General features: G+C 39.6%; 1 protein-coding gene across 1 annotated transcript in view; it reads left to right on the top strand.

The window, feature by feature from the left end:
• Positions 1–26334, top strand: part of prkcaa (protein kinase C, alpha, a) — a 143523-nt gene that overhangs the window by 101930 nt on the left and 15259 nt on the right. The window contains exons 9-16 of the mRNA XM_034120385.1: positions 219–362; positions 1141–1314; positions 3169–3260; positions 3509–3571; positions 3851–3989; positions 13978–14058; positions 15612–15719; positions 22975–23115. Of these exons, the coding sequence (XP_033976276.1) occupies positions 219–362; positions 1141–1314; positions 3169–3260; positions 3509–3571; positions 3851–3989; positions 13978–14058; positions 15612–15719; positions 22975–23115 (942 nt within the window). The remainder of the gene's footprint in view (positions 1–218; positions 363–1140; positions 1315–3168; positions 3261–3508; positions 3572–3850; positions 3990–13977; positions 14059–15611; positions 15720–22974; positions 23116–26334) is intronic.

Below are 26334 nucleotides of genomic sequence, written 5' to 3'. Positions count from 1 at the left end.
ACCAACACTAATACACTTTGTGTAAGTTTACCATTGGTTCCTTATAACTTTATTACATTTTGTGTATATAATAACCTAAAACAAGATCTACATTTAAGGAATTCAGGACAATAATCTTGTCCCAACAACATAGCCAAGCTTCATTTGGTGTCTGTTTCTCAGGGAGATTTCAAATGGCGGATCTCTAACAAACAAACCCTTTTGTTCCCCGAGTGCAGAAAGCCAAGCTAGGCCCAGGTAAGAAGATGATCAGCCAGACGGACGACGGCCGCTCCAGCCCACAGCCTTTCACCAGCATGAACCAGGTCAAACTTAGCGACTTCTCCTTCCTGGCTGTGCTCGGGAAAGGGAGCTTCGGCAAGGTGAGGCAGCTGTGATCTCACAATACATTTGTTTTACAAGTAAAAGACAGCACAAGATCTTAAAGGTCTCCTATCATGCAAAATGCACTTTTTAATGTCCTTTATACATATATATGTGTCGCCGGTCACAGGGTTAGGGTTAGTGTCAGAAAACAAAACTCCTCTCTTTTCCTCCGTACCCAAATCTAAAAAAATGGGGGTACAACGGAGCTGATCCAGATTTGCATCCGATATGTGTTACGCCCCGGTCTAGGGGAACACAACATAACATATGACGTACTAACGGAAATGTGGGCTGACTTTATACCCACTGCCCTATCAGAAACGTCGCTATCAGAAACAACACGCTTCGTGTTTTGGATGTAATATGGTCTTTGTTTACATTAGCAAGCATCGCTAACACTCAGAGCTAACACTGTACTGGAGAAAGTGTAAAAAAGCAGGAGGAAAAAAAAGGAACTCACCTTGTGGTAAACTCGCAAGAGAAAAAGCATTTGAGCTCCATACTGTTTCAGAAATAATCCTTGATGTGATTTGGAACATGATGGCGTTTAATCACGGCAGCATTTAGCTGTATCTCGTAGAATTCTGAGCAGGCTCAAGCAAAACACATCATAGACATGTTTTTTATATATTTTTATATATCTGAGACACATAATATATGCCTAGAAATAGCATGATAGGAGATTTTTAAGGAATAAAATACAACGCGGTAAACTAAAATGATAACTTTTACAACCTACCTCCCTTCTTTCCCTGTGTGTCTGTCACTATAAAGGTCATGCTGGCAGAAATGAAGGGCACTGAAGAGCTGTTCGCAATAAAGATCCTGAAGAAGGACGTGGTGATTCAGGACGATGACGTTGAATGTACCATGGTGGAGAAGAGAGTCCTGGCCCAGCAGGACAAGCCACCCTTCCTCACCCACCTCCACTCGTGCTTCCAGACTGTGGTAGGTAAAATGCTCCTGGACACGAATCAGGACACTGTAGGTCAGGTCAGGTCAGATTAATTCATGAAGGGGCTTTGAGCTAAACAGCTTAGTCATAAAGTGTTGTAGAGAGCAGCAGAGGACGTGTATGACAAGTACGATTTAAGCAAATAAATAAATAATTGAGACGGGGAAACAAACAAACTCCAATAAGGAGGCTCAGGTTTGTGCGTGTGTACACAAAACATGTGTATGTACGTGCATCTACGTCTGTAGTCATGCCTAAACCAGACCACAAAACTGTATGAGTGAAGTCATGCAGTCTTAAATATCTTTATTTTCTACACCCACACACAAGTAGTATATTGTGCTTGCTTGTTAAAAAGAAACAAATACATACTAGTGCACCCACAGGCGTTTGCATACAATGCATAAAGTAATTCTGCTTTTTCTTTGTGCTTCGCATTGTAATTTAAAACACGAACATGCAAACAATCCCCTATTCTATCTCCCATGTATGTCTGTTAAATCATAGATATATATATATTTTAGCTCTGCTTCAAGACCTATTATATAACAATGCCAGTAATAGAAATGTAGCAAACTGGCTTAGTATAACAGTCTAAAATCAGGCGAGGTCCAGTTATGACATGAACGTAAAATGTGGCATTTTGATGTGTAATGACCCTTTCAAATGTCACCAGTTATTAGCCATCCTTTAGAGTTAAAACGCTAGTCCAGCCATTGGTTTGCTCAGGATGCAAAAGGAACGTCAATTAGCTGCTCAGAAAGGCTGAGCTGAACTATAGCAGCTGATTAGAGCTGTAGCACCAGCAGGCTGACAGAGGAAATAGAAGGAGAGACAGCTTGGCATCACTCATAGCATATTCATGCACACACACACAAACATACTCGCACAGTTCACAGTTCATTCTCCCACATACAGAAACATGAAGACTATCTCACTCGCTCACTTTCACAACCTCTCAAGAATTTCCACAATTTCTTTGCAGACCCTTTTTAGAATCCTTGCCGGCACTGCTTTGTTAAGATACTGTGAGTGAAGACTGTAAGCAGCAAAAGATAATGATAGATGAAAGCAGCACATGGAACACCAACATAATGTATCTCTTAATGATACCACAGCACATCAAAGGAACATAAACTGAGTAAAGTCAGAATAACTTCATTATTTAACACTTCAAAGAGAAGACATTTAAGAATTCCCAGTCATAATTTATGTTTTGCAACTCTTTGCTACGACCGCAAGTGTTTAGCATCTATTAGAATGACATTCAGCCCAAGCTACTTTAGAGAGCCACTATCAAATTAATCAGCACAACATCGACGAGAAAAAAATACTTCAAAAAGTTGAAGAATAAGATAGATAAGATACAATGTGCAGTTTGTTTGAAACACTATCATCTTAGTGCTGCGAGCATCAAAGCTCTTACAAGTCCAAGGACAGATTCTCCTTTGTTAAACCCGATGGGGAGGTCAGCTTGGTACCTTACACTTGGTTTGTGTTTTCCTAGTGAGGGCCTGTCAAACACAGCTAGACCAGGGTCAGGGCAAGTTGTCATGGGGAATAAAGGGCCGGCACTATCAGACAAATAGGATATCTTCTGACAGATGCTTTGTTGTGGGCTTTTTAGGTCACCTTGTTATGGAAAGTGTAGCGGCTACTATGGAATGACTCAGACAGCAATATTAGGGGAAGCTGTAACACTGACTGCAGCACTGTCAGTGAAATAGAAATCTAGAAAAGCTGTTGTGGAACTTTAATGTTGTTGTTTTTTTTGTGGCAAAATAATAATGTTGCACATTTTTCTCTCCCTAAACCCTCTCCGCTGCCCTCTATTTCGATAACTACAGGACCGTCTGTACTTTGTCATGGAGTATGTGACCGGAGGAGACCTCATGTACCATATCCAACAAGTGGGCAAGTTCAAGGAACCTCAGGCAGTGTAAGACATTTCAATTTTACTTTATAGTGGATCATTTTCTACTGTCAAATTGGCATTCAATGTTAATTGCAGTTTAAGATAAGTGTTATTTGAGTTTTCTGTGAAGCACTAGCTTTGACATTATATGGCAATCTTGTCATTTATCTCATGGAATTCATTCTTGAATACTGGAATATCAGAGCTGTAAGCGATCTGAATGTAAAGTTGCCTTGTGTTTTAAGTCTGTAAATGTGTGTTTGTTATTTCAGGTTCTATGCAGCTGAGATTGCTGCTGGTCTCTTCTTCCTGCATCTTAAAGGAGTCATCTACAGGTGAGCATTAACTAGTTTACATAGTGCCTGCTGTTCTTTAATCAGTGGCCAAACCTGAAGTTAAAAACAGAAATGCTATGCGATAATTAATATTTGTTTCACTAACACTCTACCATAAAAGTGAAAGCCCTTGCATTTGTTTTTTGTAACCACCCAGCAGAAGCAATCGAGGTTTGATTTAGCTAAATAAAAGTTAGAAATACTCAGTCAGTGTAAGAAACCTACTGTAACAAGTCGTCATTACCTAATGTTCTTTTGAATGTCTGTGTCTTTCCTCAGAGATCTGAAGTTGGACAATGTGATGCTGGACTCTGAGGGACACATTAAAATTGCTGACTTTGGCATGTGTAAAGAGAACATGTCAGAAGGAGTGACCACACGCACCTTCTGCGGGACTCCAGACTACATTGCTCCAGAGGTAAGGCTGAACACTGAGAGATTTGTGCGAGCTGCGTGTGCACGTTTTGATCCGTGAACTCGTCTCTGTCACTGTCCGCCTGAGCTTGTGTCATCCTTGTGCTTCAGATTAAGGTCACTGCCTCAGGACAGCTACACAAAAACACACACACGCAAGCACTCTCTCGTGACTTAAGCTTCCCAGTCTGACAGACGCTCAGTGTGTCCGCTGGCAAGTCCAAATGTAACCCAAACATACATGTTGGGGTCTTTGTGTGTTTCAATAGGTTTTCCCTGCTGCAAGTTTCATCCTTTTATTAGAATGTTGTTTTGATCAGTTTTGGACTTGATCATTGAATTCAAGGCAAATCCCCTTGACAAGATCATTTGTGATCTATTCATAAATGTTTACTTTCTGCATTGTTATGATTGGTTTAACAATCATAAAGGTAAACATCTCTAAGAGTGGAAGTGCCCCAGCCAATGAGGTGCTAAACAAAAGTGCTGCCTGTAAATCATGGGATGTGCTTTGTTTCCATGATTCAATGCGGTAATGATTATCTTTCCGTTATCAGTTAGTTGCTTCTATCAAATGGTGGGTTGGGTTATTGATTCTCTCTAAAAAAGAATCCCTCAGACAGACCGGGAGGTTAATTTTGTCCAGTAGACGCAGGGTGGACATGCTGTGACCACTCAGAGTCAGACTGACACTAATGTGCCAGTCAGGGATGACACAGCAGGGAGCGGCTACTGTTTCCATAGCAATGTGAGCCGATGCACACATTTAATGTCACACACACACACACACACACACACACACACACACACACACACACACACACACACACACACATGATGTCACATGCATGACAGAATCACATGTACCTATATTTCTGCATATGTATAGTCAAACCCTCTTAAATACATATTAATCAACTAGACACACTCTAACACACACTCAAAAACCCTCAAAATGGGAGTTTGACCATTTCTTCAGTGGTGAATTTTTCAGAGATAATTGAGATAAAGTGCTCCTCAATATCTCTGGACAGAAGGACCAGTTCAGTTTTCATATACATAATGAACACTTATTTGCAGAGTTGTTTCATTGCCCTTGGTCCATCTCTGAAAATGTTGATAAAGTCACAAAAAGTCCCATGTACCTATACATTTTATTGAATCATAAAGTAACATTGAATGAAAACACTCAGGTACAAGTAACTCAAAATTGTACTTATGTACAGTACTTTGTAAGTTTACTTTGTTACTTTCCACTCAGATCATATCACATAAGAAAACATTTTAAAATGACCTTAATAATAGTACCATAGTAATAATGAAATAATAAGAAATAATTAGTGGTCACTCACTGACATGCATACAATCACTGTTATTATGCTTAATGAGATCATAAGTTGTGTTAAGTTGTTATTGCTTTAAAGAGGCCCTATTATGCTTTTGGTGGTCCTCCCTTTCCTGTAGTGTGTTATATAGGTTTTTGTGCAAGTAAATGGTCTGCAAAGGCTAAAATCCCAAAGTTCCCTCCAGAGGGAGTTTCTCCCCCCCCTGCCAGACACGCCTCGATTGGACTCATTTGTTTACTTCCACCGGCAAGCTGGCCAATCAGAGTAAACTGGGCTCTGGTTTCAGACAGAGGGTGAAAAGAGGTGCTGCAGCAGAGCCCCCTTTAAGTAGTGAAACAAATCGAATAAATAGGGAACTTTTTTTTAACTTCACTTCAAGCTTACAGTAAGATGAACCTTTTATAATAACTTTTACACCCCCAGCCACCGCTGATCAGTGGCCACCTCGTACACAATAAATAATTGTGTTTTTTTCTTAGTATGCCTGGAATAGCTGTGGAATAAAACAAATATATTTCCATACTGTTTTCGCACACACCTGCCCACACGCTCATTGCTCTAGAGACACACACACACACACACACACACACACACACACACACACACACACACACACACACACACACACACACATACACATACACATACACATACACATACACATACACATACACATACACATACACACACACACGCAGGTGCTGAAACACAGGTTGCTCTGACCTACATAGCCAGTCATTGGAAGTTCCTGTCAGGGAGAAATGCTTTCTCTAATGTGAGTTTACACCTCAATGACTTTGACACAGAGAAGAAGAGATAGCAAAGAAGGGGGGGAGGACAGAAAAAGATCACAAAGGACATAAGGTATTGAACTGTGAGGGAAAGAGCAGAAGGGGACAAGAGATGTCAGAAACTGAAGAAGACAAGCAAAGGAAGCAGGGTTAGGGTTGAAATGAGAAAGCGTGACCTAATGCCGGCACTGTGCAGCATCTAAAGATGTTCAGCTGTCTGACTCGGGCCATTTCCCTCTTCGCCCTGGTTCATCCCTTCTGCAGTGTGGCATGAGAAGGCATCGGTGTCCACTTCCCTGCTCGCTTGCTCTTTTTGGGCTGGAAAAATGGTGTTTGTAGTGTCAAGATGATAATGTACAACGGAAGTCATTAAGGAATAGCCCCTTTTTGGAGCTTATTATAATGTAGCATGGTTGGTGTTGCTGCTCAAAGTGTTGATGTGTTAAAATGCAGGAGGAGAAACAGATGAGAATTTCCAGTACAGCTTCAAAAACTTTAAGAAGGAAGGACAAAGTCTGAAAACTCAATGTAATGTTATACAACCATCATTAATATGGAGTCTTTTGTTTGGGATATTAATGTTCTCTCTAAATGTGTTCATTTACTTTAATGAAAGGATGTTATTCATTTTGAAAAATAGTTCAAGTTCAGCACAGGCGCATAACTTTGAATGGTATACCAATCTACGTATAATTATTATTTATATGGTTCAGCTTGAGGCGTCTTTGTCGGGCACGATTAATTGAATAATGATTGTGGCTGATCCTGAAAAGTTTGAGGGTTAGAAAAAGCAAACCATTAGTCACAACAGCGTTCTTGTTAAGGAACTTGTCCTTGCAATAGCAGCTCCAATTTTAACCTCCTCAAACCAGGATTTCCAGATCAGCAAAATCACTTCAGCTGTGATTAGAAAAAGGAGTCGGATGTGTTAAAAGGTCGGGGGGAGAAGGAGGGGAAAAAGTGAAAGTGTGAAGGAAACTGCAAATGAGAACCAGCATGAACATGCGAGCTTCCTGCAAACAAGTTGTCAGCTTTACAAAAAGTTCACTTGTCTGACGGATTATTAAAATATCCAGTTATTAGAGATATTATCTTTAATATTCTTCACATCCTTTAGTTTTATGGTTTCCTTTCCTCATAAACCCTTTTTGGCTCAGGACTACAAAACACATTTTTTTCGCTGATGACATGTGTATACATCATGTGCATGCCACCACAATACATTATCCCCTTTAGTTTTTTGAATAACATCCTTAGCTCATGACATTATGCAACTGAAAATAGATTTATGACGCATTCAGATAAATATTTTACAGTGTCAGCTATAATACATCATATTCTGATGTTGTTCAGTTGAGGTGTTACATTATAAAAATAGGTGCTCAGTTTTGGTATTTTTTATTTTAGAAGAAATGCAGCAGAATGTCTATAAACTGCAGTCTGATTATCATTAATATGGTGTCATGTTGGGTTTTGAATACAAATATTATTCTACATTAAGTCAACATAAGTGAAGTATTTTTTTAACAACAGAAATCAGTATTTAGAAATGTTTGTTACGGAGTGCGGGGAAAAAATACGTTATATTATTGAATGAAGAAATGAAAGCAACCACAACAGGCACATGCACTGGTGGTGACAAAAACAGCGTATTAAAGCGTGGCCTGCTGCACACTGAATCTGCTCCACTGCACACACACTCCTCACAGGGATCTGATGGAAACAGGGAGGCTGATAATCACGCAGCACCCTGTCACAGTGTTGATCATGTGGTCGCTGTAGTGTGTGTGTGTGTGTGTGTGTGTGTGTGTGTGTGTGTGTGTGTGTGTGTGTGTGTGTGTGTGTGTGTGTGTGTGTGGTGTGTGTGTGTGTGTGTGTGTGTGTGTGTGTGTGTGTGGTGTGTGTGTGTGTAGTTGTGTGTGTGTGTGTGTGTGTGGTGTGTTGTGTAGTGTGTGTGTGTGTGTCGTGTGTGTTGTGTGTGTGTGTGTGTGTGTGTGTGTGTGTGTGTGTGTGTGTGTGTGTGTGTGTGTGTGTGTGTGTGTGTGGTGTGTGTGTGTGTGTCTGTGTGTGTGTGTGTGTGTGTGTGTGTGTGTGTGCGTGCGTGTGCGCGTGTGTGGTGAGGCAAGTGCACTTGAATAGCTAGCAGTCTGATCCACAGCTGTCATGTAGCATCAGGCCTAATGTGAGAGATATGTCTGCACCGATGCCCATGTACACACACAAAATCACAAGTTCACAAACTGTTCAATCTCAGGTACACATGCACACAGATACTCAGGCAAGCACGTTAAATATGTTTTGACTCAGCTAGATATTAAAGAACAAATACATGGATAGAAATGATTAATCAGAATAAACATGAATTGTTATGCTATACACACTAAACACACACACACAGATCTACTGCAGTGAATCATAGAAGCTCTTCTTGCCAGAGGCTGTCATACAATAAAATAAAAATACAACAGGAGAGAGCCCTTTATGTCTGTATCAGCCTCATGCAAACAGAAAAAACAAATAAACATCTGTGTACATAATATATAAATAGAATGCTACAAATCTAGACTCAACACAGTGGTTCAGAGCACGAAGGTCACAATGCCTGAAACTTTAAATGCCGCTGGTGTTGTGACACACAGGCAACGGGTGGCAAGGGCAGCAAATCACATGGAAGTCACATTAGCTCAGCCCTGTGCACGACGGCCTGCAAAGGATCCAAGCAGTCGCTTTCTGCTGAACTTTAATTGTCCTTTCTTTTACATTTTATTTTGCTTCACTCCCATGTCAAAGATGTTTAGCAGGTATTGTTTTAATGTCCCTCTCAATCGTAGCTTAAAGCGGAAGCAATTAGCACTTAACAGCTGAGGCTGATGGGAATGTCATTAATTTTAGTAGTATTGCATTATATTTCGGTAATTTATTAAATGGAAAGCATCTGAAAAGCTGCTTCTTCCTCTGGTACTTTCTTCCATTTCTTTCTCTACTTCACTCCGCCCCCTTCTGACTCTCTTCCTCTCTGTGTTCATTCCCATGACACAAACCAACATGAGGCTACAGGTCTGCTTGCTACATTGACCTGATGTGTTTGCAATGTTTAACCCTTTATTTCACGTAGTTTTTCAAGAGAGACTGTTAGGTACAATCTTAGAGACATAGCGTAACAAATATGCCACATTAGGTTTTAGAGTATTAAATAATAAATAAATAGGATAGCTTTTATTTTTTTGTTTAGAGGTGAGAGTAGAGACCCAACATATATTTGTTTCCCACTAAGGCCGTCTGCTTTCAGTTTACAAGGATAAGCAGTCATCCTAGTTTCTCACACACATTGAAGTCGTTCAACAGTGTTAGTTCAACATGTGAAAATCTATCTTCAGAGAGCGTAGCTGAATTCATAGGCAGCCATCGGGTTAGGCTGAAGGTCGACATGAAGCAGGTTTTAAACAGGCAAGCTGAGGGACTTCATCCAGAGGCTTCCCCTCACCATGGAGTCTATGACCCGGGAGCAAATTAACAACATCATGGCTAGATAAAGGAAGGGGGCTTTTCCCGTCTCCATCTTCCTGCCTCCTAGCCAAATGCAATCGAAGGGTGTCAGTTTAACATTGGGCTGTCACTATGGCTTATTGTCTCATTCTTATTCTGTTTCATGTGATTGTGATGTGTATAAGTAGTAGCTTGTGCAAATTCACTGATGGAGCTCGTGGAATAGAGAATCTATATGTATAGCAGTTGGCATAACTTTCATGTTTCGTCAGGATCAAGAAAAGCATTATAGATATAATGCCTTACTGTCTCTCTAAACATAATTTGTTGATTCTACGTGTGATGACCTTTTTTGAGTTCATGATACAACTCTCACTGAATGTACTTTCTTTTTTAGATTCAGCTGAGATAATCCTTAATGTTACAGTAGAAGGAACATTAATTATTTAAGATCATTTTCATTATACATCTTTGCAAACTCACAATTCACATATTGGATGTGAATTGTGAGTTTTTGTGATACTTTTGTAAATGTTCCACTGAGGTTCTTTGTGTCTCTGCCTGGACATCAGTAGTGTTCAGTCTGCCTTCTACATCTGAAAGACGAAAATGTAGTTACCTGAAAAAGCCGTCTCACATTATTTTCTGGAAAAAAATCAAACATAGTCAATCCATCTGTAAATCAATATATAATGTAGTTAATGTACCTCGATCAGCAGCCTGCAGAGCCTCCACTCCGGCATCTGTGTCTTCAAGCTCATTTCCGAGTGCTGTCAGTCTGCCATTCAACTCTATTTGATCAAAATGAGGAGCTAAATATTGAATGACTTCAACTATTTAGTCGACCATAAATCTTTGGGTAAGATAGAATGAGCTGAGATGAGATGAGGAAATCTACTTTGCCTGTCATAAATAATGAATTTGTTTGTTGTATACCTTCACTTTCTTTCTGCAGTTCTCTCACTCGTTTGCTTTGGCCCTCCAAGTCACTGGCATCCAGTCTGGCCTCCATTACTGCTCAGTGAGGATGGAATAAAAATGATTAGAGAGAACATATCAAACAATTCCTAGGCTAATATACATATAGAGATTGCAGGAGTCAACTTTATTCTTTATATTTCAAAAAAGCAAAATATCAACCTGCTTCTTCATTCTATAAAGTGCCCCTATTTGTGTTATAAATATTTAAAAACGGAATTAATTTTGAATTTGTGGATAAGGGTACCTTACCTGTGTACTGCCGCACAACTTCCTGCACCTGCTTCCTCTGCTCCTCTCGCTGCATCTCACTGACTCTCAGCCTGCTCTCGTGGTCTTTGTTCATAGAATTGAAAGAATGCAATAGGTAGTGATTGTAACCTTCCAAAAAAACGTTCACATTTCAACAACATACAACAGCTTTGATTGAATTGAATAGTTGTTTTGAAACTGTAAACACAAACATGTTGATATCATCAAGCGCATAATGTAATTGTGCTCTTATTTTCATGCACGTGTAATGCCTGTCTTCAGTGCTTCTAGCTGCTCCAATATTTCTTCCATCTGGCTGTCACCGACTGTCCATTCTATACAGTAAATTACACACATTTTGTATTACAGTATAATGAATGTGAGTGAATGTGGAATATTTCAAAGCCATAAATGAGCACAACAGATATTACGCTGATAAGTCCAGTACTATGCAAGATTATCTGCAGACAGACAAACAGACAGGCGCACACAACCAAACACATGATCTCCCCATAGGCCTGGCAGTGATTATAATCACCATCAACGCTCCCACCTCCGACACATACCCTGTACTTTTTGCAGCTGCACCACTTTCTCTCTGGTGTGGCAGCTCACTTCTCTGTTCCTCCAACGCAGCCATCATCTCACTGAGCAGAGTGAAGATATCTGCTTCAGTGGTCTCATCCTGAGTGTTTGTGATAGCAGTGAACCTCTGTCCCAGGATGTTTGCCTCAGACAGGCGGCAGCCAAGCAGAACTAGTAAAACAACCCTTATCTCTGTGGACTGTAGGGCTGCCACACCTCTGGGGCTTTTGAGTTAGGTGGCCGTGTGAAAAGTGATGTAAGCTCTGTATGTTTACGTGAAGTTGACCATCTGAAGTTCATGAAACATGTCAGCTAGGGTTAAGGACAAAGGTGTTTTGATAAAAGGCCTTGAAGGACATTAATAATAACGGCCCTATATATATATATATATATATATATATGTGTGTAGTGATCCGTTACTGTCTTTAAAAGAAACATCAGAAATACCTTCATTTGTATTACAGTCCATATTAGATGTGTTGAAAGTGTTGGGTTTGTTTTCCAAAATGAAGACCTGAATTGTTAGTGTTTAACAAAGAAAACATTGTTACATGATAGACATTAAGATGCACATTTCCATGGACTTAGTTTCAATTGAAGGCAACGTAAATTAATATAATTTTACAGGACCGTTTCAGTATTATTAACTCCGCCAAGGGAGTCAAATATTCGGTTTGTTTGACTCTTTATCAGCAGGATTATGAAAGAAAATACAAGCCAAATGTTTATTAAACTCGGGGGAAGGATCCATTATCGGAGTGGATATGAATTACGTTAGCGGATAAACAAACAGTTTTTCATTTTTCACAACTATTTTTTGCGATGTAGGGCATGGCCTATCTTTCAATGTTAACGGTAATCTATGCTATATGCATTCTTCCTGCTTCTATTCTGTAACTCTCACAGTTAAAGTGACATTCAAAGACATATTGGTGTATGTGAATGCAAGTTTGTGTTCATGCATGCATTTATGTATGAGGCTAAACACGTGGATGTAAACCGTGTCCAGCTGACTCCCACTGAAACTCAGGACAGCGTCATGGCAGTGAGCGAGGGCATAGTTGGAGGTGTGTTTGTCCACCGGTGTGTGTGTGTGTGTGTGTGTGTGTTTTTGTGTATCCCATGGGGCAGGGCAGAGGTCAGGTGCTAAGCAGCAAAGGTTAAAGAGATACAGGACGGATCTGCTTCCACCCACTTTTGCACATATGTGTTAGCTTCATGTCTGCATGTAGAGTGTGTTAATAATTGTGCATGTGTGTGTGCTTCTATGCTGGAGGAGTGTCCCAGGGTAGCGTGTGTTCAGCAGAGATCAGATTTTACTACAAAAGCCAGCGAGCATATATGACACTCGTGCTGCAACACACCTAAAATTGTTGTCTGTGGGTCACCATATTGACCTTAACATCTCTTACTGTATGTGTTTATGGATGCACATAAATGTGTGGTTTTAAAATATGTGCCGTGTGTAACCCTGAATGTACGAAGCTGCAGCAGCTGTAGTTAAATGGCATAAGAGTCTCATGAGATGGTTGGGTGTGAGGTGTTAATACAGTGTGTTTGTGTCTTCAGAGTTGTGGGAATAGGGATCAAAGCGGGTGAACGCATTAACTTTGAACAATGTCAGAGGCACCCTCAGGAAATCCTTTTGTCACCAGAGAAAATGTCACAGTTGAGAGGCCTGTTTAATAGGATATCCAGATGAGATTATTATGCTGGTGTGTTACAAAAACATTTACCTCAAATTAAAACTGAGATTGCAATTTATATGTATGGGAACGTAGTTTTGTAGGAGGCAGGATTTCAAATTCAAACCTTTTCCATGTTCTTGATCACTCAAAAAAACGAAGTGATGAAGTAAAAATCACTAGGTCAAGTGTTGACAGTATTTACAATATGTGGACAAGACGACTTCACAACAAAACAAATGTGATTGTTAAACCGTTGAGCTTTTTTTGTGTGCAAACAAGTGTGAACTATGTTTTTTTAAAGCTTCAGCTACATCATCATCATCATCATCATTTGAAAAATGTTGTCATATTCTGTGAAATGATAATGCAGTGACAAATTCTTGTTGCAGGTCATTTAAAATTAATGCAATTCAGGGCTTATCCAGCATTATTTGCAAAACCTTGTTTTATACATATTTTCTGTCTGTGTCCAATCCCTGTATGAAGAGCTGTGAACTGAGTTTATAATGAAACAGGATTTTCAGGTCTGTTTTCAAACTTTATACGAATGTGTCTTCAGCATTTTAAGGCACTTTTTAATCTTCCTGTGTAGAGTAAAGCATCTTTCAAATTTAAATTACATTTTTGGATAACAAACGAATCACAGTCTGCAGCCTGGCTGTCACACTCGGATTCGGTATGGAAGAAGAAAATATGGAGGACAGGTCATGTTCTGTACATTTGAAATATGCATCAAGGCAGCACATTTTTCTACTCTCTACCTTTAAGCTAGATTAGTGTAACCAAAGAAGGATTAAAGCATTTTTGACATGATTGACTAAAGTTTTTTGAGTTATTCTGAATTTGTTCTCTTCCTTCTTCCACAGATCATTGCATATCAGCCATATGGACGCTCTGTAGACTGGTGGGCTTATGGAGTCCTGCTCTACGAAATGCTGGCAGGACAGGTGAGGGCCACCAAACAAGCGCACACACACACACACACACACACACACACACACACACACACACACACACACAAACACACTCCACATGGTACTTGTTATGTCATTAAACACAAGTTTGCTCACAGACTGCTCACACCCACAACATTCCCACTTTGAATTTTCCCAAGAAGCAAGTCCTGCATTTACTCAGGTGGTGCCTCCTAAGACTTTCCCAGCAGCCCTAATAATACACACTGACGCACACACAAACCCCCCATCTCCCCGCCAAACATAGGGCATATTCAATTCAGTGAACATTGGATATGACCTATGTTGCCCTCTTTTAGTGAAGTCAGACACTCATTTGTGTATGATTTTGCATGTGTGCACAAAAAAACCCGCAATTAAATGTTGAAACTTTTTGAAGTTACTGCTAGCCTGTTCAGGTGCCGCTACGTTTCTTTCCAGGGATTTTCTGTTTATGATGACTATGTGTTGTCTGAGATGTTTTAACATGAACTTACAACCACATTTAAGTGGTAATTATAGTTGAATCTCAGACCATGTTGAAGATAAAAAGACTAATCACAACTTTGTGAAATGTGCAGCTACTGTATACAGTAGCTTAATATGTATCATCCATCTTTACAATATTAATTTAAATTGCCTCAGGATAGTGTTTACACCATTTCAAAATCTCACCAAATCAGATGGGTTTGAATTCTTTATTGACAGATTTTCAATTAAACATGTTTCCAAGACTCAACACTAAATTATTTAATAAAGCATGTATTACTTATGGAACTGCTACCCCCGCGACCCGACCACGGATAAGCGGGAGAAGATGGATGGATGTATTACTTATTTACATGTTTTTTAAGTGACTCCCCTTCATTAAGGCCAACATCGTGTAAGTGCAAGTACATGCAATAACATGAACATGGGTATGTTTTTTCCCTCCCAAATGAACTCCATAGCAAGCTGTTAAACAATTTACAAAATGTTAAACTTATTGAGACGTTTCCTTCCTCTGTCTTTCCCTGCCTTGCGTGAAATCAGCTAAAGAGGGCATGACGCAGACAGGCTATCTCTGCCCAAAGGGGCCAGTGGAGTGGAAATGACAAATAATTCGTTTTATGGAATGTCATAACACCCATATTATGGTTACTGATGATAACCACCCAGTGAGCACGAGAAAAAGCTGGGTCCTCCACTCCATCTGCCCTGCAAGGTCTTCCTGTGAAACCTGCTCACATGAACCACGTATTTGTTGTTTGGTGTTTTATATCTGTCTTTTTCCTCTTTCCCGTGGTCTCCACTATTCTTCCTCTTGGCATCCTGTTTAGTTCATTTAGAATCCTGCCTCACATTCATTAGGGAAAACCTTTTTCATAACATTTTCAAACAGAGGGCATGAATGACATTAAACAAATATTGGTGCCATTGTTCATGATGACACGTCACTTTTGTCAGTGAAAAGGCCGTCAAGTAAACAACAATAACTTAATCATCCGTTATGTGACAATGGATGAAACACCAACAACACTCTCAAAATGATCTCCTCTTTCCAACAGCCTCCGTTTGATGGCGAGGATGAAGATGAGTTGTTCCAGTCCATTATGGAGCACAACGTGTCCTACCCCAAGTCTATGTCCAAAGAAGCTGTCTCCATCTGCAAAGGAGTGAGTAAACATTCTTTGTCATCAATAAAAACATGTTCTGCTGCTAAAAAAACGTTTTTGTAGATAACTTGAATCCAAAAACATGATGATAGGTAAGTGTATTGGGTATTTACAGTATATAATGTTTACATTGTACAATGTCAGTGTTGCAGTGTTTTTCTGCTAGTTTATCTAGGGATCAAGGTTAATCTAGGGAGAAACACTGACAGGCATTGTCACCGTCTGCTGCAAGACTTTTCTCAGACTTTAGGAAGTGTAGCTCCATTTGCTCTAAGAATGACGTGTAGGCTTTTTTAAATACTGTCTCGGAAGTCATCTTCAAGTTGTCTACCCTTTTCCCGCTCAGCTCTCGTGTCTGTGACGTTTGCATTATTAAAGCTTTGAAGGGAAATATATCAGGTCCTCCAACATACTTCTCAAGGGCATCTGTAAAGTAGTTCAGTGATTTTAGTTTCTTAAAAGTTTTTGCAAATAATCTTTAGCCATTTTACAGAGCTTGTTCTAGTAAAGGTTTAATTCTAAACACAAACTATTTTAGTGGCTACTTAAGAACATACTGTTCAATAACACTAAAGGATATTGAGAGCATATTTAGCATTTGGAAATATACATTTGCTTGATCAAGATAAAAAAAATATATTTGAGAAGTTGTTGTCACTTTCCCACAACCTTTATTAACAGAACGCCTCAGGTGCGGACAGTTGGCCCCTCCTGATAACGTGAAGATATTGAATAGTGAATCACCAGTGATCTGCTGCTGAGAAGTGATTTGTGTGTCCCAGACCCTGAATGTGCAGAACAGATTATAAAAGCAGATTATTTTAAATGTGACGACGTTGACCAGCAAGGTATCCCATATGTTGTACAATATACATTTTACAAGTCAACTGCAAATGCTCATAATATCAGATACCTGCAATTTAGACGTGCAAAACCATGATAACAGGACTTAATACATGACGCGCCTGCTTTATTAAAACCATGCTATGACTTACCTGGCAGCTATAACCAGTCTGCATGCTGAGACTCTATTCAGGGGTCGGCAACAGGCGGACCGCGGTCCGGATCCGGACCCAGACGCCGACCTATACGGACCCGGACCTATAATCAATACATTAATAGGGGATTTCAATTTTGACGGGGCGATTCTATTTTAACCGCTGCCGACAGGGGGCGAAAGAGACGAGTGAGCGATACAGGGAGAGAAACACAGAAGAGACGAGAGAGCGGCAGAGAGAAGTGGAGAGGAAAGTGAGTGAAGAGAATAATTAGCGATACAGGGAGAGAAGCGGAGAGGAGAGTGAACAGGCGTGTTAGCGGCAGACAGGGAGAGACAAATAATTACACATGGCGCTCTCCAAGAAGAGGAAAGTGGACAGTGAGAACAGAGCTTTTAACCCTGAGTGGACGGACTCATTCATGTTCATCCTGCCCACTGGGAACACAGAACCAGTGTGTCTCATTTGTTCAGAGACCGTGGCGCTCATTAAAAGTGCCAAAACGCCACTAGGAGACAAAACACAAAGTGTTTGACCAAACATTCCCTCTCAAGTCAGAACTGAGGTCACAAAAAATAAGCAGTCTCAGAGCCCAATATGATCAGTCCACCAGGATCTAAATTCAAACTAAATATCGTTCCAGCGCAGGCTAACCGAGGCTAACCAATGAGCACCTGCATGTGTGTATGAGAATGGCCCTGACACCATTTCAGCCCAGATTTAAACTCCGGGCAGGACAAGCTCCAGCTCAATTCTCGCACTGAATTAATAAAAAGTGAGTGAGGGACTGCAATATAAGAGGGAAAGAAAGAGAAACTTTAAAACTGTTCAATTGTTATGATGTGTAAAGACTGATATTGTTCTATAATCGGCTGAAACTGTTAAGTCATGATGTGAAACGGTTAACAAAGAAAAAGGGAAACTCAAGCTGCTGCTACACTTTATTTTATTTATCTAAAATTAAGCACTTTTAAGATGCACATATTTTCAAAAGCTATTTTATTTATTTTCTCCTATTTTATTTTTAAATGCAGCCCAGAGAGGAACATTACACATATCCACAGTATTTTACTGTATATCTGTATAGTTCAATGTTAATTGACAATAAATATTGTTGTTTATGAATTGTACTTTCTTTATTTGATTGGCAGTCAGTTGTTGATTACATGCAGACGTTGATAAAGCTGCAGGCTACTTCAATATATATCACACTAATTCATAAAGCAACTTAGACATTTTGATGTTCCAGACCTTTGCATGGGGAGATTTTCTCTAACTGGACTTCGTTGAATTTTAGTTGAATACCCCTGCTCTATATGAACCAACATATAATGTACATGTAAGTCAATCAGCACACCATTGATTAAGGATCCTAACAAACTGTTTATTTTAACATTTAAATTACTCACGGTAACACTTTCTATTAAGGTACACAAATTCACCATCAACTAGTTGTTAATTAACATGCATATTAGCAGTATATTGGCTCTTTATTAGTCATTATAAAACACGTACTGTATTAATGCCTTATTCTACATGACTATATTCTACAAGTAGCTTCTACTGAAGCCAGTCCCCAACTCCGGGGACTTCCGGCCGGGGACTTCGGGTGGCAGTATACGCCGTGAAGTTGTTTGCGGCCTGCCAGTAAACCCAAAGCAGAAGAAGAAGAAGTGACGTCAGCGGCTTCATTTGCCTAATCCTCCCCCAGGGAATTATTCCGGTGTGAACGCGATCTGTACTTAGTTCATGAGAACTAAAGAGTTCTGAGACCTGAAAAACAGGCTTGGGGCTTAACAGGTTAACAGGTTAAGTGTTATTATGGGAGAATTACTATTCTTGTGGTACTACTGCCTTATTAGGCCCATATTGAGCAGAGCATATTAAGACCAAAATTCATGTACAACAACTTCCTTACTTGCAATAAATAAGCACTAATTAGAGGGTTATTGAGGAAAAACTCTCAACTAATGGCTTATTACTTGTAGAATATGGTCATGTAGAATAAGGCATTAATAAGTGTTTTATAATGACTAATAAAGAGCCAATATACTGCTAATATGCATGTTAATTAACAACTAGTTGATGGTTAATTTATGTACCTTAATATAAAGTGTTACCTTTTCTTCATTTTTGGATAGGGAACACTTTTTACTGATCACTCTCCGATCTTCGTGGAGACATTCTAAATAGAGTGTATGACATTTGATGTTGTAGCCCAGCACTGGCCTTGTTTGTTACAATTTTTCATTACATTAAACGGATCTCCTGTGGTTTGTTAATCGAATACTGTTTCCACTGCCATAAGTTCTCCAGAGACAGAGGGGAGTGACCAGAACAGAGGGTCAGGGCAAGTCAAGCAGGGAAATAATTTGTCCAATTTATGTCAACAACACAATGTTTTCAAAAACAAATAACAGAGAAGGGAACATCAACTTTAAAAAAAAGATTATTTCAGGACACTAACTGGACGGCTTCATTAAAACTCGTAAAATGTGCAACATGGAATAAACTACAGTATAAGGCGAACGTCATGTACAGTAGATACGAAATATGAAACACTCCCCTTCTATAGTTTTACCTCTGTTGTTATGACCTACATTCACACTTTGTATCTACTAAAGAAAGAAACACTGGTATATTAGTGCATGGTCATGGTAAGGGGAGCTGATGCAGATTAAATATGGATGAATTTTGCCATAACAGTCACTGATGACATGAGGTTCACCTGAGGACTATTTGATCAATAAAAACTGTGAGTCACTTAGAAACATTGTTCATGTGGTTCATGTTGGTAGAAGCAGCAGTGAAGAGGAGAAGAAACCCTCTGTAATGGTCACACATGCAGAGCACACAGCACACACAGTGAAATGTGTCCTCTGCTTTTAACCCATCCTAGTACCAGGAGTCTAGTACTAGGAGCAGTGGGCAGCTATTGTACAGCACCCAGGGAGCAATGTGGGGGGTGGGGGATTGTCCGGTGCCTTGCTCAAGGGCACCACGGCAGGGCCCAGGAGGTGAACTGAGACCTCTCCGTTAGCAGTCCACACTACATATTTTAAGTCTGTTCGGGGACTTGAACCGGCGACTGACTGAGCCACTGCTTGTAGTCCTTAAAGATACAGCGAGACTGTTCGTAACAGAAGCGGCGACATAAGGATGTGTTAATATACATTTCTTCCTTTTAAATTCCAAAAGTAAGCTCAAGGGTTGCAGAAAAGCACATTTAATTTAAGTGGCATCTTTATTTTTGTCCAGAGGCGGGGCAAATTCACTGAGCTGTGCAATAACACGCTTTGTCTCCTTGTCCTTTCCTCAACTCCACTTGTTTTTCACTGTACCCCTCTTCCCTTTTCCATCCTTGTCTTAGCGCCGCGCGCGTGTGTGCGTGTGCTAGAATGTGTGCAGCACTTACTCTCAATTGATACATAGTGCTTGGATGCAGCCTTACACACAAGAGAGAGGGTAAATGTGCTGGAAGACGAAAAAAGAGACAGAGAGAGTGGTTTGAGGGAAATAAAGAGGGGGAGCGAGAATAACCAATTTTGACAGAAAACTGATGTTCATACAGCAATGTATAATACGCCCTTTGGAAGACATAAGTATCTCAGTGAACAGGACATAAAAAATGCAGTATATCTCTGTATGCAAACATACATATGCTGGTGGAGTGCAATTATACATATAGGCTCTATTTTAAGTAAGCCTGGGTAAACTGTTCAGTTCATTACATTTAAAGTAGGTCACAGATGGAGATACACATTTATCTCAGTAATGGGATGCCACCTAAAGAGGGTCGCCTGTCTGAATGCTGTTGTAGTTCATTATGATTACGGAAAGAGAATCAGAGTGAGACAGATATGAATTAATATTGAGGGTAATATGTGACATAAAGGTCAGTGAAGCAAATATTTTAGTAACTTATTTGAATACATCTCTGGAGATCTTGTGTATTGTCAACACAGAAGTTCGAATATAAAAACTAAAGTGTGGTTTATCTTTATTCAGACGTTTTTCTCGGTAGATCCCCTGGTTCTCTCCGACCACAGCAAATTAATTGGGCTCTAAAGATGTGTGTTTTAAAAACCTTGATGTACTGATCACACATATTTACCTAGCCACAATCTCTGCTGACTTAGACACCCCATCTGCTTTCTCTTTTACTTATTTTTCTCCTTGTCGTATCTTGTGGTTTGATGTTCTCAGCAGAAGCAGCAGGGTAACTTTATAGTTAGCTACACTTTGTGAACACGTGCAACCTCTGTTGACAGTTTATGGCACGGCTAAGCAATTCATGTTTGACTGCTAACAGTTTGCAGACAGAATGATGAAATACTTTGCATGAAATGTCAACACCACATCTTCTATTTTTCAGTAGAAAATCATCAATCACATTTTAACGGCTCAAGTTAAAAATAATCGGAGTGTTTTATTGACATGGTGTCAGCCCAGCAGTCAGTTGGATCAAGGACATTGCAATGTGTAACGGGACTCATTTTAATGGTGATAGAGCCTTGTGTTTGCAGCAGGATGAGTGACATTCGTGTGGACAGACAGAAATCTGCAAAAGTCATTTTCTTCCTCGTCAACAGCTGTCTGATGTGCTCTGCCAGCTGGATGCACTCTGCTAGTTCAGATGGCCCAGCCCACGGCCTGTATGGGGAAGGGGCTTACTGCAGGAAACTGGCCTGCAAAATCCTGCAAGTAGATACAGTATTTAACACTTAAAAAAGATTGTTTTTAGCATGTCACTTAAAATTGTCATGTCTTTTAAACTATATTTTTCTTCAAAAGGTTAAACAATCAGAGATCTGGCAGTGCAGTGGTGTATTTATTTCCTTAATGTGTCTGTACCTGCACCTCTGTTCTTATGCACATTCTTCATACAGTACCAACACATCTAAAGCAATGCTGGGCTGTTTAACAATCTGTTCAATTATATGAAAATACAACTTGTTAAAGTGGACATGTTTTTATTTCGATAGAGGGGATAAACACAACATTTGAATACTGTGCAATGTAATACAAAGCTTTACCTGCATACTCAATTTGTTCTTCCATATTGAAACAGCAGAACTGTACATCTTTAGGAGAAAGAAAGAGAAGGATGAATGCTTGACAGCTTGTATTTTAGAGGAGTTTCTTTCCACCATTTGTTTTGTCCGTGCATTGGACAAAGTTAATGAAAAAGAGGAAGGACATTTTGAAAGTAAAAACAACTTCTGAGTTTATGGTCAGCTTTCGAGAAAAGCTTAGCCAAGAGCTACATAAAACAGTTCTGATGGCTATGTAGCGCTGAAATGTGGTCCGCAGTAACATTTCGATATTGATTAATGTCGAACAAACTGTGTAAGACGAAAATATTGTGTCAGAGGTTGTAGTAAGATAGCTCAAGCATGAGTGATTAACATGTCATATCATTCAGGAGAACACCATGGTGACAGAGCCACAGTGGAAGGTGTGCATCACAAATCAGGGCTTTAACCGGCGGTGCTCCTGTGTACATGCATGCTTTCGAAAAAACATGCATTGCACTTACATGGTAATGGAAGCCAGCCAATATAAGCATTTGCTCAGGCAAACTAAGCACCATTTCTTTTTCCTGAATCCAGTGCATGAATGAATCATTTTGTCCTTGGAATTTCAATGCTGAAACCCACCAGTCTCTCTGTGCGTCTCTACACAGTTATTTCCCTTCCTAAAACAATACCAGAAGGAAAAACTCACTGCATTAAGGTGGGATAGCTAATGTTCAACAGGTGATATTCCATATTGTATACTGTATAAAAAAAAACTGCAGAACACCATCCATTACGAGTAGTGATTTCTTTAATTCCTTTAAAATATGCTTGTTTCCATCTCCAGACCTAGTTGTGTTGTGTTCAGGACATTATTTGGATAGTTATGTTTGAGTAATACCAGAAGGCACCTAGAAAAGGACGTTCATTGTTGATTATGTTCCATGCGAGTATTTTCTTTTATTATTATTAACTTTGTTTGCTTTTTAGCAAAGTGCAAAGGGTGTCCTCATGTTATTAAAATGCTGATTTCATTGTTTATCTGGGAAATGAAATGCTGCTTACTGTATTATTTGCTGAAAGGGATATTTACATAAACATTGATGAATAAAATGAGACGTTTTTCCTTTGAAATTGTGGGAACTAATGTGAATAATGCTTTCCACACCGTAAGAGGGGTCACCACTGTGATTGTCTTTGTTCTAACCTCATGTCCTTTCTGTTCCTTACTATGAGCAGCTGATGACCAAGCACCCATCCAAGCGTTTGGGCTGCAGCACTGAAGGAGAGAGAGACATCAGAGAGCACGCCTTCTTCCGTCGCATCGACTGGGAGCGCCTGGAGAACAGGGAGATTCAGCCGCCCTTCAAGCCAAAATCGGTAAGTGCTATGGTACAGTACATTCACTTTTACACCGGGCAATAGGGTTTCATTAATACTGAATAATCTAATTAAGTATTACACTGCTTGGTATGATTACTGTTATAGATGTCATGATGAGTGGCAGGCCACATTTCCCATTACACTTGTCTGTCTTTCACCAGAGGAATGTTGCTATCTTGAGCCTTTTTTCCTTTGGATGCATGTTGCAAAGTGTGAAATGTCAGCAAAAATGACTTTCTTTGAGACGCACTATTTTCTTTGTCTACACCTTTTCAGTATTTTTGCAACTTTCCATTCATCACAGAATATCACTAACTGCGGTTTTTCCACCTGTTTTTCATGCCCATTTATAACTTTCAAATGGAAAAGCAGGAAGTTTTGGCGAAAACATTTGAAATTTCACAAAGACTCAAGTCGTTTCACAAGTTTTACACTCGGCTGCAAAAGTTCGACTTCTCTTATTTTTAACACAATGTTAAATGTTAGACAGATCTTATATGGCAACAAAAACATTTTCATAAATGGAAGAAATAATAAAAATAAATTTCAATGCATCAACACAACACAGATAAAAAGAGAAGTTAACAAATCCAAATGTATGAACAGCATGAATCCTAAACTACAGATGTGCTCATCACTACAGGACAAGTCTTTTGATGCCACTCTTCACTCCTTTGGGGAGTTCGTGTTTGTGGCTGTTTGTTTACTTGATCCTCACTGCCGTCTTCTCTCATAATTGTCAGGGAAGGTTAATGTTAAATTAAAATGATCAGCTGGTGCATAATGTAGCAATCCAGACAAAGTAAGGTGCCAGTCATAATATGTTAAATACTGACTATTTGGACAAAATTGGCTGCTCAAGATTACATTTTCAACAACAATATTTTCATTTTTGGTGGGGTTTTTAAGTACTTTAAATTCCCCTCACATTTCTCCAAGAAACTCTTCCTGTTAATGTTGTCCGGAACATGTATGCATATCCCGGAAAGTTATGAGATTTGAAGTTTTCATATACACAGTATATTGCAGTAAAAGCATGTTACCTGCAAACTCTAGTGACTAGGGATGGACTAGAGTCTAGTCCATCCCTTTCCTCTTTCTCTCTATCCCATTTTACTCAAGCCTCACATGTAAAGTACACAGAAACACTGTGTCCTCATGCAGAAGTATGGTGTTGCCACAGACTCTAAATCGATCGTGTTTCAGTCAGGACAGTGATTTAAAATCTCTTGTTTTGCAAGCATAGACATGTACCATTCAAAAACATCACACTGCACATAATATCAGAGAATGAAAGCCAATTATAAGATTTTAAACCAGCTCAGGCTAACAAAGCACCATTTCCATTTCCAGTCCACTGGATGAGTCTGCCATTTTGTCCTTACTGTCATTAGTGTCAATACTGAAACCTGTCTCACTGTCTCTATAAGTGTACGTCAATTATTCTCTCAAAAATTGGGGTAAAACTACTGGTGAGAAAAAGGACACAACTGCATAGATGGTTAGTTTCACTTTATTTATTTAGTTATTCGTAGCTGTTATAGTGCATTTTGAGGCAGTCAGCATGCATAGTTGTCTGCATATGGCTGATGGGTAAGTGATTCCTTCAATAAATAAATTATATACATGTACATATTTTAGTTAAAGCTTAGTCACTCTTTTCATTTTGGTAGACCGGACGGTTAACATTGTTCTATTGTGGACATTAGGACGGGAGAACATTGTATAATCAAATGTTCCTGGAAACATATACTCTACTTGAACATACTGTAATTACCTTAACAACCATTATCCATGACCATCCATCCATTCACTCATTCCTATATCTGTTCATCCTGTGCAGGATGATGGGGGTCAAGTGGCGGTATACAACAAGTACAGGTTGCTACTCAGTAGTTTATCTAGGGCTTCAGGGAGTCTACAGCATAAAGAAATTACACTGTTATTGCATAAGCATCACATCTACCAGCACAAGTGTGATAGACAGATTGTTGGTACTCCAATATGCTTTGGGGATTTATAGTAAATTAAATACTATGAGCCTATGGTAGATCTCATTATATAAAGTGATTGCAACACGATGTATACATATTTGTTGAGATTCATGCTGATGTAATTTGATTGCAGTCCTTTGTCACATATCCTTTAAGAGTTGCTTACAGTGCCAACAATGTGTGTTAAGAATGTAAGACATATATTGGGCTGCAAAGACCAAAAATATATTCAGTTTCAATTATATTAAACAGAGAAAATCAGGAAATCTCTGTGTGTCAAGAGAGCCTAAAAAACTGTGTTTCTTGTCATTTTGAATATCAGATTTTTGAAATAAGTTAACTTTAATGTTCCCTTCAGTTGTTTAATTGATAAGCCAACCAATCATTGCAGGTTTGGACACAATCAGGAAGTTATACCATTAGCATAATCCACTGCCCACTCCAAGATGAATGCCGGAGTTGTATGTGATTCCATGCTGACAACAAAACCAGAGCCAAGACAACCCCAGCACCGACCTTTTATAGTCTGCAGAAAAAATTAATTAGAGGCTGTGCCTATTGAATAGGCTGATGTCAGTCTGATGAGGAAGATAATACTGCCTTGACATGAAACTCTTCAGTATAGTCAAAACAGAGCTGCAAGCGTATGCTCCTTATCGCATGTGTTATATGGGCTGTAAGTAATTTCAAAGCCTCTCATCTGAATGTATAAATAATGTGGCATACATTTATTATGAAGGCATAATGTCATATAGATCACATTTGGCTGCACAGTTAGGAGTAGTTTGGAAATCCCTGAAGATTACACATGATCAGGCAGAGCACACACACTCTCGCCCTGTCTTTCTATCATTGTCCTTCAAACACACACACATACACAAACACACACGCACGCACGTAGACTAAGTGTGTGTATCAGGAGTCAACAGGGGTGACGCAGGTCAGTGTTTTGTGTGTGTGCGTGAGTCTGTTAAACATTCAGTTGAAATATTGTAGTTCTCTTCTGTTTCAACCCCCAAGGGCTCCAGTTCCTCTAATAAGGTGAATCCTGACCTCTTTGTCCATGTAGTCTCTGCTGACCATACGGGCTGGGTGTCATGGAAATGCTGTGTGTGCTTTGTGTGTGTATGTGTGAGTAAATGTGCAGATGTGGGAAGGTTAAGAGAGATTGAAAACAGCAGAGGAGGAAGATTTCCTTGCATGAACGCCTCGTCTATTTGCT

The sequence above is a fragment of the Trematomus bernacchii genome, unplaced genomic scaffold, assembly GCF_902827165.1.
Source record: "Trematomus bernacchii unplaced genomic scaffold, fTreBer1.1, whole genome shotgun sequence".
Lineage (NCBI taxonomy): Eukaryota > Metazoa > Chordata > Actinopteri > Perciformes > Nototheniidae > Trematomus > Trematomus bernacchii.
Note: the sequence above shows the minus strand (reverse complement) of the source record. Positions and strands in the feature narration are given on the sequence as shown.